Source organism: Hippocampus guttulatus, chromosome 2 (genome assembly GCF_054856545.1).
Source record: "Hippocampus guttulatus isolate MCC_2025c chromosome 2, RoL_Hgut_1.0, whole genome shotgun sequence".
NCBI lineage: Eukaryota > Metazoa > Chordata > Actinopteri > Syngnathiformes > Syngnathidae > Hippocampus > Hippocampus guttulatus.
In genome coordinates this window covers 30,160,822-30,175,126 of record NC_141262.1, presented here as the reverse complement: position 1 = coordinate 30,175,126, position 14,305 = coordinate 30,160,822, and the positions used below count along the sequence as shown (strand labels likewise).

The following is a 14,305-nucleotide window of genomic DNA, read 5'->3' as shown; positions in this document are numbered from 1 at the left end:
GACTCCATCCACTGAGCCGGAAGTGCTACCTTGTGATAAGCGTCGATTAAAACGGAAACGCAATGACTTGCAAATCCCGTTGGAGCCTTGTCTCATGGAATACGCAACAAAGACGCGTTGCCGCTCATCAACAAATAACCGTCATCTGCCAATGCTACGGCTGCTCCGGGTGGCCCAAGAAGCGGCGGCATGCTCATCAAGGAACATCCCGCAGGTGAAGACTGGCAACGGGGATTTCGTCATCTCAGGTTCATATTCACGTCAAAAGGTTCGGAGAATCCCCCCCGAAACAAATGACCGCATGGAATTGGCAAGGCCCAAAACCAACATCGAATGCTGCCTGTGACCTTTGATCCCTCAGCCGGCGCCGCATCACAATCGACCACATCGATGCGTCCCGGAGCGGGAAGGAAAGGAAAGCTCGGACCACGAGTCTCGTCACTTCCCAAACAAAAGTTGGCAGAAGACACCGACGAAGTTGAGCCCGTCGCGGCCATAAAATTCAAAGTCAGCCGTCATTTGCTGAAAGCACCTGTCTGGTCTTGCCGGCACCTTCAATGAAGTGCAGCTTGAACGTGAGCGGCGACTCGTCGCGTGCCGTTTCGCACCCGTTGAACGGCTTGCGTGCGCTGGGCTTTGTCTGACCTCGCGATTGTGCGTCTGGCAGCTTATCAGGGACCCTCGAGTCGTCTTGTGACGCCGCCGGCTTCCGCTGAGGCCAAACGCTCGCGTGAGAAGGCAAGGTCAACCTGGCTATGAATTGTGTGTGTGCGTGCGCGCGCATCGGAGCTGGGGGGCGCAGGGGTGAAGGGCTTCCTCACATGAAATCCTTCATTGTGCTCTTCAATCCAGCGACCTCTGACTTCTGCTGAAGCCGTCAATTGTCCTCTTTTTCTTTTTCGTCTTCAACTTCACTTTGCCAAACGTGTCATCTCACTCGCACACACACTTGTTCCTCTCTTGTGCGTGCGTGTGAATTGCCCGCACGCTGGTCCATCTCTGTACAGATGTCCCTCTCTTTAATTTGCGTAGCGAGCAACAATCGGCCCCATCTGGCCCCATTTTACTTCCCCCTGAAAAATCACCTCTGTGCCCCCCCCGCCCCACCATCACTAAATCTCCTCACTAAGCCGCGCGCGCACACACAGACGGAGCGGCCATGCAGAACGGTGTGGGTGTCAGGGGATTGAAAGCCAATCAAAAAGCTATAGAAGAGCGCTTTGCTTTGCTTTGCCTTGCGCAGACACAATCGAGGGCCGACGGGAGGGTGGGCGCCCCCCCTCCCCCCGACCAGCTCAGTGTTTGGGGGTCCACGGGAGTCCCGTCAGCACACCAAAGGAAACTCAGAAAGCCGCCACGGGACAGATGGCTCGAAGGGAGCCGCGCTCCTCCGTGAGCGCAACAACGGCCGATAATGGATGACGGAGTTGCGTTCTGCTTTTGAACAGTCATCGGCGCGTACGAGCGGCGGGCTCCTCACGCTAATTCGATAAGCTTCGGCGACCGCCGCTTGAGGCCAAAGCAAAGCGAACTCGCTCTCGCTCTCTCGCTCTCTCTCTGTCTTGAAAATCAAAACTGGCCAACCTAGTCTAAAAATCCAAAGTACAAACAAGACTAGAAAAATGCCACACCATTGGAGCCCTGGATTTTTTTTTCTTTCTTTCTTTGCGTTTTGGGTCGCACCAGCCGTCGTCACGTCGGTCCGTCGCGCCGCAGTCTCACGTGCGGCGCAGTTGCACTTTGCGGTGTCGTCACTTTGTTTGTGTCGAGTCGCCGCTCTGCTTCTCTCTTTGCCGCTTCTTTGTTGCCGTCGCGCAGCTCGGGGAAGCTCTTCTTTCCTGCTGTCCTTTTTGGAGTTTGGACTTTGTAGCCCTTTTTCCCAGTGGCCGGGATGGCGTGTTCCATTGCGCCAAGCCAACCTCTCAATCTGGGCTCTGAGCGACCTGCGCTCCGAGGACGGGAATACGCCGACGTGGCCAAGGGCCAGTTTGACAAAACGCTTCCAAGTCTCTCGGGCCCCGTCACGGCTGACGCCGAAGGCCCTGGGCCGGTTGCCTCGACGTGGCGGCGCGTGCGCACTGACGTCAGATTGGCCCAAAACGTCCCACCTACGCGGAGCAGGAGCGGCGCGGCCGAGAAAAGCCGGTTGCCTTGGAAAAAAAAAAAAGCTGAGTCTCGGTCTCGAGGGCAAGAAGCGGCACGCGGACGTCTGCGGGCCGCACGGAGAGACGCTTGCTCGCCGTCGTGGCCCCCGCCGGCTCCGGCCCGGCAAAGCTCAGCTGCGCTCGCGTGCGCACGTGTGTCGGCGTGCGTGCCGAGTCGCGATGTCAAGCTAAATCCTCGCTGATCCCCGAAACCAGAGCGAGGGCGCCGGCCGGGCCGGCCCGGGCGCTACCGCGGGGGGTCCATTGAGGGGGGGGGGATTACGCACGCCGTTCAAATGCCGTTTGCGTGCGCGTGCGTCAGTGTCGTCTTTGTCACCTCACGCGCACCGAAGTGAAGTGAGGAGCTTCAAAATGAACACGCAGTTTCATTTTGACTGTCGATGAACGATTGTTTGGAAGTGTTGCGTCGCGATGCCCGGCAAGGCGGCAATGTCCTGATGATGTGGCGCCTTCGCGAGGGAGCGCTGCGTGAAACGGGGCGGATGGCGGAAGCGGCGTTCGGGTAACCGTGGCAACGGGAAGGCCGGCCCCGCCCCGTGGCCTTGCTTCGACATAATCTGCTGACAAAAAAAACAAAAAAGAAGCAAAAATGACAAAAAAAGCTAAACAAAGGAAGGTGCGGGAAGGCGGCGACGACGGGCGGCTCCGGTTACCGCTCTGGCCTTGAGTCGCGCCCCCTTGCTTGCGAGGCCAATTACAGACCAATTCAACTCCTTCGACGCGTTATGTGCGACATCTGTTGATCTCGATCCCTCTAGCTAGCTTGCTGGCTAGCTAGCTAGCCCGCTAGCCATCTCGCTCTCGAAACCCTGTCGCGTACGGCGCGTCCAAAGTGACGGGCCTTCTTTCGGTCGGGCACGCTCGATTCAAAGAGCCGACGGCGTCACGAGTCGGCCCACCTGCAGTCCGGTCAAACGAAATCGGACTGCTCGGCTACCTCAGGGCCCGGACGCCTTTCTTTCATCCGCGGAAAGCGAGAGAAACCAGAACGGAGACGTTTCTCCGAGCCGGACCAAAGACGGAAACTGCGGAAAACCCAAGCCAGCGGCTGCCTTTCATCCGACTTTGTCATGTTTCCATTTCGCCAGCGGTCAAAACGAGTGACATTTATGAGTGCAAGTTGAAAACTGGGCTCGTGCGCTTCTCTCATTCATCAACGACACTTGTTTCGCGCGTTTCGAAGCGCCAAAGAAGTCGCGCCGATCCTTCATTCCGCCATCTCCGAGCAGGAAGCAACATGAAAAAGAGAGAGCGCCAAAGCCGACCCTCGGAAGAGGTCGCGGCGGCGCCACCGCTGCCAGTTGTTGGCTTGTGTCATGATTTGGTTTAGGGACCAACAGGTGGCGCTGTAGGGCTCCCCCGGCAGCTGCACACCTGTTGGTCATTAGGTAATTAGGGCTGAAAAGGACTCCCAGCCCGAACACTCGGTGTCGGGTCATTGTTTGCTCTTGCTGCTGTCATGTTTGTTCTAGTAGTGTTTTGGTTATTGATAGTTTTTGTTTAAGTCATGGTTTTTGTTTGTTACTTTGGACTTTGTTTTGGATTTAGTTTTCTTGTTTTAAATACAATTCGCCAAGTACACCCTGCTCCTCCCTCCTGCCTGCTTTTTGGGGTCCACCACCACCACGCAACGTGACAGCTTGAGCTTTGACCAGCAAAGACCGGATCAGAAATGGGATGGGGTTCTTGAAGACCAAAGGGAGGACATGCGCTTTTCCGTGGCACCCAATGCAAGCGAGCTTCTCAACTCCAGCCAGCGAACTTGACAACACGCGCTCCACATGCTCAAGAGGCTTTATCTCTCTCGCGCACGCACGCACAGGTGCAGCAGGAACAGCAACACGAAGCTGCTCTCAGGTCAATTTGTTTAATGATTAAAGTGTGCACCACCTGCTCTTATGGGAGTGTGCGCGTGTGTGTGTGTCCTGAGCAGGGCCGCGGAATCTTTTTGATTTTCCTCCCCGGTCTGGGCTGGGTTTGTGAAATGCCTTGTGATTTGGCCATTTCGAAATCTTCTTTTTTCCCGTCACACGAGCTCCTTCTGAGGGAATGTTTCGATGGACATTTCAACACACACGTGCGCACGCACCCAAATGTTGTGTCGATGAAAGCGGCTGCAAAAAAGTGCCCCGAAAAACGTAATGCGGTGAAAAAGCCGTTGAAAGAAAAAAGTAAAAAGCGTAACGTCGTGAAAAGGCCATTAAAAGAATATTTGCCCCCGCCCACCCCACTCCCCCAGCACACAAACAAATTCAAATGGATGCGAGAAGTTTAGCGCGGGCGCCCCGTTTGAGAGGGGCTCTGAATGGCCTCTAAAGGAGCCTCTAATTAATCTAAGTACGGCGCCAATAGGCCCACTTGGAATTTTGTTCTCCTCTTTATGTGAATGGAGGGTGGGAGCGGGGGAGGGGGGGTCCCCAAAGAAAGAGGACGAAAAGAGAGAAGGGATCAGGCCTCCAGCTTTTCTATCCACGGGCCCGCCCCATTCAGCCCGGCCGTGTTAAACAGTAGCCCCCCACCCCCCCACCCGTTGCGCGCCCACCCCCAGCCCCCTTGTCCCCCCCCCCCCCCCACACACACACACACCTGACATACACGCTCACGTGCAGGCATCCAGCATTGAAGCTTTTTGGGGGAACGGCTCCATTCCAGTTGAGCTCCTGGTCTCAGTCTGTGTCGCGGTCCCGGTGGTGGTCCGGGTCACGGTCCCGGTTGTCGTCCCGGCAAGGTCAGGTGGACAAAGGCGACAGAAGGGAGCGTTTGTGGTGAATCAGTAACGGAGCTAAAGGGCATGCGCCTGTGGGGAGTTGGCCAGCTTCTAAAAGGGCTTTGAGAGCATCCCCCCCCCCCCTCCCTCAATGGGCCCCTTCACAATCACTTGAAAGGAGCTCAGGGTGTCCCCCAAACAAAGTCCAAAGCAGCAAGAGCCTGAAAGAGCTTCTAATAAGCTTTTAACTATTTTACATCGGGGCTCTCTCCGGCTCCCCCGCACCCCCGCCCGCTCTGTGGTCAACACGCACACACCCGACATGACCGCCATTGTGCTCCCCGCCTGATTTATCCTTTCCTTCGAGCCGCGTCGCAAGCTTTTCAACGTCCTCTCAAAGCCCCCACAATTGCCTCATTATTCCATCCGGACCCGGACCGCCCCTCCGCGAGACCTACGATGGGACCGGACCCTCGGAACGGGACCGTCCGAACCGCGTTCCCGCATCGCGGTCGGTGCCTTGAACCCCGGGCGGTCCCTTGGTGGTCTGGTCGCCGTGGTAACTCTTTATTGCTGTGGAAATTGCTGGAGTCTTTGAGGAGGTCAGAGTTCGGCGGGGATACGATAGGCGGGGGGGGGGGGGGGGTCCCGCTGGGGGGGCTCGAGGGTGGGGGGGGGGGGCGTCACAGCTAGGAGCCTCTCGGCCTCTGGATGACTCTTGCGCCGCTCGTTAAGAATTTTCTGCTAATTGTTGAGCGAACACCAGGCGACCGGACCGACGCGCCGCCAAAGGTGCCGGTTGCCGTGACGACACCTTGACCGACCGAAGCTAGGAATCGAAAGGCGCGCGCCGCAGCAATTTGATGCCGCGGGCGAGCGTGTCGGCGACCTTCTTTGAAAGCGGGGGCGGCTCGCCGTTCTCGCCGAGGCAGACCGGCGGCGGGCGAAAGGAAGGGATTCCGAGAACGACGGCCCTCCGGACCAGGAGCGGGCAACCTTTGTGAAGCCCGCCCCTCTGTGATGTGTCGTGACAGAGCCTCTTCCTTCTGCGCTTTGATTTTGGAGAGTCCACTTCCGGGGACCTTCTTCTTCTGTGTCATTTTCCCTTTTTCATGAGCAGGCGGGGTTGTGTGCTCCCACACCTGCGCCCGATCAGCGCTCACCTCCCGCGTATCAGAGCTGCGCTGATGTGCGAGCGGGTGCCAGATGATTGTGGCGTTACGAGTGCTATCGAGGCCGTTGCTCGTGCACACGCTGTCCATTTTTGCGCATCCTCACTTGTCTCTTTTTTGTCTCGTTCCAGTGGGCCGCCTCCCCGCCCAGCCCGTCTCCACGTTTTTCCTCCCCGGACCGCTTGACCCCGCCCCCGTCCTTCCCCCATCTCCTTGGCTTTCGGATCCTCTGCCGCCATGACCTTCGCTACCCCGAACAGTGTCCTGTGATTGGGGCCCCCTGTTGATGAGCCCCACCTGCCTGCGTGTCAAGTCAGAAGAATCATTTTTTCCATTTGATTTTTTGGGCGCGGCGTTGCCTCACAGTGCGGAGGTGCAGGGTTCGAGCCTTCGCGCGTGGCCGTTGCATGTTCTCCCTTGTACCTGTGTGGCTTTTCTCCGGGTACTCTACTTTTCTCCCACATTCCAATTGGCCGGCAACCGATTGGGGATGTACCGCGCCTGCTGCCCGAAGACGGCTGCGATCGGCGACCCTCAGGAGGAGGAGCGGATCGGAAAATGGATGGATGGCACGGTCGGGTTTGAGCTCGTCCAAGACGAGTTTCATCGTCTCCTGCTCAACTTGCTCGCTACTTTTCTTCCGCTGGGTTCCCGTCCGTCAGCGAAAGGAACCGCAGCGGTAGGCGTCAATGTGAAACGTTCACTGCGAGGAAAATCGAGCGGCAAAGGATGCCCACACGTCGCAAAGTTGGAGCAGCCGTGTCATGCGATCGCTTCGCATGCTGTGCTGAGACAGATCAACAAATTAGGAAGGACTGCCGCGGTCCCACCCAAGCCTGTGTGTGTGGGGGGGGGGGCAGTCGGTGGGGTTTACAGGTGCAATCAGTGGCACAAGGTGGAGCGCGGGGGTGTTGGGGCAGGAGTCAGAGGTTATCTCAAGGAGCAGGGGGCACAAAACTTCCATCTGCTTCACTTTGTCATGATCCTATCAGACCACAGACCCCCCCACCCCCCCACCCAAGGCCTCCATATGAACTTCTACAATGTTCACTTCCTCCACAACGCTGGGAAAAGCAATTTGTGTGCGTGTGTTCATTTTGCATGGTTGCTCTCTTGATTGACACTTTCCTGTCACTTGGAGGGCGAGCCCCACCGACCCCGAGGCAGTGTGTGTGTGTGTGTGTGTGTGTGTGTGTGTGTGTGTGTGTGTGTGTGTGTGCGCGCGCATGAGCGAGGAGGCGAGAGAGGGTGTTTGTTGTTGTCTTTCTCTGTTAGCGCGGCGGCAGCCCTTTGTGGTTTTGTCGACGAAACCCAACAAGGACGCCGGCGTTGGCTAACCGCTCGCGCGGCTCGCGTCCGTCCACACGAGAGGACATTTGCCGTTCTGGCGCTTTCTCTTGTCAGACTCTCTGCCGTGACACTCTTGATCGTGAGCCTCTTTGAAATGTTTTCCTCCGGAAGTCTTCATGATTGCAACGCGTTTGATTCCGCTTTGCGCGACGGGACTTTGAGTTGAGGTTCCGGCCGCGAAGGTTTCTGCGCTTGGAGAGCGTCGGACAGACCCCGAGCGCACGCGGGGTACCTGCCGACCCGCTGACATTTGACCTCGGGAGGTCACTTGAGTCAATGAAGACCTTCTTCTGACTCCGAATTGGAGGGCTTTGTTCAACTTTTCTTTGCTCTCCTTCCTCTCATTAGCCCCTTTTTTGTTTTGCCCGCCGGCCGCAGCGCAACAACGACGCAGGCGCGCCTCGGTCATCTACTTGGCCACAAGTTGCGCGGCCTTCCGAGAGGCTCGCCCAGGGGTCTTTGTACACTTTTGTCCATCGTGCGCGTGCGTGAGAAACGAGTGCTCGCTGCTCGCCGGGCTCCCTTCCGTTCAAAGAGGGGTCAGCCCGCTGCGACGATGCGGCGTCTTTTTCAAGTTGCGGCGCAAGATGAGGGAGGGGCCGTTTCGTCGTCTGATTCCGAACGCAAATGCGCTCGGACCCGATGGAAAGTCACGACGTTCAGACTTAAAAAAAAAAAAAAACTACGGTCGTGATTAGGACCCTAAACCTGGTCGCAGCACAGGGATCGGCACCCGCGCGTTTTCTTTCTCTGTGCGCTGGCTGCAAATGAAAGTCGTGAAAAGCAACATGCCCGCCGCGCGCATGCGAGACACAAAGAAGAGCGTTGCATCGTTTGTAGAAAAGTAAAAACTTTATTGCTCTGAAAAGTGTCAGTGGGTAAATAGGATATAATCTTTCTTTCTGTACAAAAAGCATTCCAAGAATAAATAAAGCCGAGTCCTCGTGAATCATGACTGAGTCTTGAGTGTGAAATTTCCCACAACTAATTGGAGAGTTGACCTTTCCACTTGGCCGGGGTGCGCACCCCCCCCCCCTCTGTCTCTGCAGCACCTGTGCTCGCGCGGAGGGGGGGGGGGCGGTCCGTGCAGGCAAAGGCGTCCCTCCAGCGGTCAGAAGACCCCCTGCGGGCGGCCGAAGGCGCGCTCGAGCGGGCTGCCCGGGCTGGAGGCGGGCGAGGAGGAGGAGGAGGAGGAGGACGGTGGGCTCGTGCCGCAGGAGAACCATCCGGAGCCGCAGCCGGGGCCGTCACCGGGGAGGCCGTCGCGGGGGGGCCCGCCGCGGGGGCCGCCGCGGTCGGCCATGCGCAGGGTCTCGGCCAAGGCCCAGATGTAGTTGTGCGCCAGGCGCAGCGTCTCGATCTTGGTCAGCTTGGACTCGTCCGGAAGCGCTGGAAGCACGCGGCGCAACCGGTCCAGGGCGCCGTTGAGGTTGTGCATCCGGTTGCGCTCGCGGTCGTTGGCCTTCAGCCGGCGGCTCTTGCGGACCACGCGCACGGCGGCCTCGCAGCGCGCGCGCCCGCGCCGCCGCCGCTTCTTCTGCGGCTCGGGCGGCGGCGGCGGCGGCGGCGTGCCGGCGCGCGAGTCGTCGTCGTCGTCGTCGCCGCCGCTCAGCGCGAAAAAGTCGTGCACGTCCATGAGTGCGGCGGCTTGGCGCAGGACGGGCGAGATCGAGCGAGTGTGGCACACGACCGACCTCAGCCCGACTTTTATAGCGCGCGCGCACAATGGACCCCCTTGGACCCCCACCCTCTGCGCCCCCCCTCCCCCCGGAGAGGATGAAGAAGATGAATGAAAGCTGCCCCGTGCCGCGGGAGCAGCTCGTTTGCATAACCCGCGGGTACGAGGAGCGTGCCACCAATCACGGCCAACCAATCGCAGGCCAGCCACGCGTAAAGCCCCCAACACACACACACACACGCCTCCCACCCCTGGTCACGTGACGCAAAAAGTCCGTCGCACGAGACACAATCGGCGCGTGCGTGCGCTCGTTGTGTCGCCATTAAGAAATCATGAGACTGCGCGCGCGAGCGCAATATATCAAAGGTGAATAGCGCCATTGTGTGCGCACGCCGTGCGCTTCTTTTCACGCTTTTGTCTTGCTTTTCTTTCTTTTGCTCGAGCCGCTGCGGCTTTTCTCATTCGAATCGCGCACGCGCGGCGCACGGTCGCGCGACTCCACGCGGCCCCCGGCGCCTTCTGCGTCTTCCTCTGTGATGGAAACGGCCCACGTTGGATTGCCTTCGTTCATTTCATCGCGACAAGGACAGAATGCTTTGCCGACGTCCAAATGTGAAGTCCGCTTTGCAAAGTTGCGCTCCTCAGCCTGCCACTCCGCATGCGGCCTCGTTTCATTTCCGACGTGCAGGACAAAAACCGACAAAATCAGGGAAAATCAACAACACAAGCATGATGCGGTACTTCCCCCAAAAGGGATGACGGACGAATTCCAGAGAAATTGCTACCCCCCCCCCCCCCGCCCCACACACACACCAAAAACACCCCCATATGTTGTTCAGTACAAGCGTTGTTGTTCCTGTGCATGTGCTACACGCATACCTGTCAACTCATACGGTTTAGCCATAGGCATGCGGATTTGTGGTGAATCTTACGTATATGGCCGTATCGCACAAATCATACGGATTCTGAAAATTTCCGGTTTTTTTTTTCACCAACTCCAAATGATTTGGAGTTGGTGAAAAAAAGTAACGCAGGAATACAACTCTGAACACAGTAATGCCACTAAGTAGAATAATGATTAGACATTAACCAGACATTGTATTATGGAGATCTACAATAAATATCATTGAAAATTTCGTGGTTTTTTTTCTGCCATTATTTTGACATATAAAATGCTTTGGTATGTTATAAGGATTTTTTGCTCTTTATAAGGATTTTTTGGTAGTTTATACAGGTTGGCGCTCCGAAAAGTTGACAGGTATGTACACGTCTCCACTTGCGTGGAAAACGCAGCTCGAGATTGTGACTGCCGACACAGGATTGCGACCGCTCGCGTCTCCAAAGCCTTGCGCTCCGAGAGATTTCGGGCAAAACATCGCATGTGTGTTTCCGATCGCTCGAATCCAGTCATCACTTTGACTCTTCCGGTTCCGATCCAGACACCATCTGGTTTGTTTGCCAACCTTGCCATTTGCGTCCAAAAACGTCACCATTTCTGAGTTCCGTTTTCCAGCAACCGGTGCAGAGTGACCTCAAATACCCCCCGCCTCCCCCGCCCCCCACCCACCCACCGCCGAACCCCTCCACGATTAAAGTCCATCCCTCAACTAGTCTGCCAAACATGAGAACATTTTTTTGTTGTTTATTTCATTGCCAACTGGTGAAAGGAGATTTGACTGCTTCTGCTCCCGGGTACTTGGAAGCGGTGCAAGGATTTTCTGCACCAACTGTTCAACTGTTCTCATCTCGTATTCTACCACTGATCACTTGAGCTCTCCTTGATACTTTACACATTGTCTCCCAGTTGTCACTGGGTGGCACCACCGCACAACGGTTCACCTCCATTCCGGAATGTCCTTCCATACTTATTTGTCTTGTCCTTGTTTATGACGATATTAGTGCAGCGTGTTCTACCGGAGACAAATCCCTTGTGTGTTCGACATACTTGGCCAATAAAGATGATTCGGATCTGATTCTGATTCTGAATCTGAATCGGAATCTGACTTTCCCCGCCACGGCTGAGCAACACTTGGCTTGTCATGAAATCCATTTTTTTCCACTCGTTGTCACTGAATGAGATGCACCTGCGTGGAGCCGTCCGACGCGACGCGTTGGCTGCGCGCGCGTGTTTGCAAGTGGGCGGAGATGACAAGCGAGAGCACTTTACGGCGGCTTTGTCCTTTTTACGGCATGTTGACTTCAAAGCGCGGACGCGCTTTCGGCGGTGGCCGCGCACGTGGGTGGCACGCGCGCGGGCACCGAAACCACAGCCGCAGTATCCTTCGTGCCCCCCCCCCCCCTCCCCTGGTGCGCGACGTGCTCCGACATGCCGCGCGCGTTCTTTCAGCTCGATTCCTTCAGCCGTGTTCATTTGCAATGGGGACGCTCGATGATCCCACCCAACCTCCACAGAAGCCTCAACCCCCGCCGCCACACCCCCCCCCCCCCTGAAAGCGCCCCCTATGACGATGAGCGAAAGAAAAGGCAGAAAGAAAACAAGTGAAAGAGAAAAGCACTGGAGTGAGAGCTCTGTGCGGAGAGCCGCTTGGACGGGATTAAGACACGAGACCCGGAGGGCCCCCCCCCCCCCCCGGACGCGTGGATCCTCCTCCCGAACGTCGCGGCGGCATCCTCGAGCATTGTGCAAAAATGAAGCCGGTTGCTGCTTGTGGTCGTGCAAAGGTGAGGAGGGTCCAACATGTGGGCCTCGAGGCGCCACGTGACCGCCGCTCGCAATCTTGCCCGCCATGATGAGGCCAAAGCACCAGAAAGTTGCAGAGCGATTGTCATGCGAGGAGAAATCCTCGTTGGCGACCCAGTTTATTTTCATTGACCAAAAGCAATCAAAGCCAAACTGAGAAATGCTTTTTGTCAGCAAAGTAAAATAAGGCGCTTTGCCAAAATGAAAACCAACTCCAACTACATTTTACACGTACGACGATAATTTGAGCGAAAATCGATCGCATCCAGGGGGCCGCACTGGATTCGCGGATGGTTGTTTCCGAAGGTTTGTGTTTTGAAAAAGATGTTTGGCTTTCAGTTTTGACGACACGTGACTGCGTGATTTGGAAAAAAAATCTTGCGCACAAGGATGACGCAAGATTTCTCTCAGCGAGCATATTTGGAGTTTTTTTCCATCCAAACTGCACAAACCTGCTGTTGATTTGAAAGCCAAATGAAAGCGAACTCTCCTGAGAAGTCGTTCGGAATGGCTGGATCAAGGTGCGCCCCCGCCCGCACAAACATTTTAAAAATACAAAAAAAAAGGTCAACCTTGACTTCGTGGGGGCACTTGGATCCGATCACCCACGAAATGCAGTGACAACGTTGTCGACAACATGGCCGCTTTTGGAAGGCGGCCATGTTGTCGGTGCGAGCGGTGCACATCGGCGAGGGCGAGCTGCAAAACACTCCAGAAGCCGCGATGACAATCAAAACCTTGATTTCTTTCTTTATTTTTCCGGGATGTTCCGCCAAGCGCCGCCGTTTCCACGGTGGCGCTTGGCGGAGGGCAAGCGTTCGCCGCGGTGAAGTTGTCAGACGAGCAAACAGCGGGCTGCGGGTGAAAAGGAAGCCCTTCCCAGAACGCGAGAGCAGATTGATGAAGAGGCGGGGGCCGTGCGCGCCGGCGCATTCAGCGCCGTGATTGACGACGGCCGCCATGACATTAAAACCTTCCTGGGCAACAAGGCGACAATGGAGGGGGGGAGGGAAGGGGACCGCCGCCGCCGCCGCCGCGATAGATGCCGCTGCAACGGCGCCAAGGTTTCTCCCCGAGAACTTGCACTTTTGTCCTTGGGTTTCCGCGCGCTGCACTTGGGCGGCGAGGTGTCACGTGACTTTCCTCCGGTCGGACTTGAGCCGCCGACTCGGGAGAAAAAGCCAGAGAGCAAGCCTTGACTTGACTCGCTTTCTTGAAATGTGAAAAGATGGGTCGTCTTCACCCCCAAAACTCTTGCTGCGCGCTGCCGTCATCCTCCGAGGCCGAGATCAAACGTCCCCCGACAACAAGCGAGAAGAGGACTTTTCCCTGCCGGCCACGCCGCCCCGCGTCTTTCCCAACAGGACGGGAAGATTTTCGCCGGCCGGCGTCGAACACGGCGAATGTGTGGCGCGTTTCGGGGCCCGTCCCGGGTACAATTAGGTGCGCCCTTGAGACCAGAGGATCATCTCCAAGATCACGTACGTCCACGTCCCCGGTCAGAACCAGGCAAAATGGGGCCAGCCCGATTTACTTGACGGTCTTGAACGAAGCGGACGTGGACCGTTTCCATTTCCGGCACGTTTGTTTTGGCCTGGGACCAAAAGGTCTTTTTGGCTGAGCGGGCGCCTGGAGGAGGACGAGTGAAAACGAGAAAACGTTTTCTGATCAAGCAAAAAGCAGTAAGCTAGGCTCCCTCGACAGTTAGCCCGCGAGCGTGCCGGTCCTGACCGACGCCCACTCCGCCGCGTTGACGTGGTCTGGTGTTCGCGAGCGTCGCCGTTGGCGTGGACCGGCTCCCGTTTCCAACCGGCCATTTGTTCCCTTTTACGGTCTCGGCAAAAAGTCGCGCGTACGGCAAACGCGCGCCTCTCCTCAACGCGTTCGCGACACCCACAATGCACTGCGGCCGTCAGGCCCGGGGAGCCTCTGTGCGTGTGTGTTATGGCTGGGGGGTCCCGGGGGTGTTTTGGAGAGCAATAACTTGAATTGGTGGCAACAAAAGAGCCGGTGAATGGGAGCCGAGGAGCTGCGAGTCTTGACTTGACAAAGCTGCAAAAACTTTCTTTCAGCCTAATGAAGCTGTTGTCCGAGGGCAGCCACGGGGGGGTGGGGGGGGGGCGGGGAAGCAGGGATAGGGGGCTGCGACGCTGTCCTCGGACGTGATTTGTCATACAATTGGAATCTTTAGCAGCCCGCCACACCTCCTCTCCATATGTCTGCTTACTTTGCATCTCAAAAGTGTGTGTGAGTGTAGGGGGGGGGGGGGGGCACTGTCTGTGTGCGTTTGTGTGTGCGCATGTGCGAGGGGCGGGGACTTGGTTTTTATGGCCGCACAGTCTCAACTATGACAAAAGTGACAAAGACAACGCACACGATAAAAACTGATGATGTTGAAATGAGAATGATCGAGGCTCAAAGTTTGCATGCGGAACAACGGCAGCGAGCGAGTGACAACGACATGACGCCGAACATCGGAAAGAAGACGATGACTGGAAAGGTGATGGTGGCGATGACCAAGTTGATGTCGAT

The 14,305-nt window shown here is 56.8% G+C and overlaps 1 protein-coding gene across 1 annotated transcript; it reads right to left on the bottom strand.

The window, feature by feature from the left end:
• Nucleotides 1-8,505: 8,505 nt before the first annotated feature.
• neurog1 (neurogenin 1) lies at nt 8,506-9,030 on the bottom strand. The gene has a single exon (XM_086106048.1). The coding sequence runs from the start codon at nt 9,028-9,030 to the stop codon at nt 8,506-8,508; it is 525 nt and encodes a 174-aa protein (XP_085962174.1).
• Nucleotides 9,031-14,305: the final 5,275 nt, after the last annotated feature.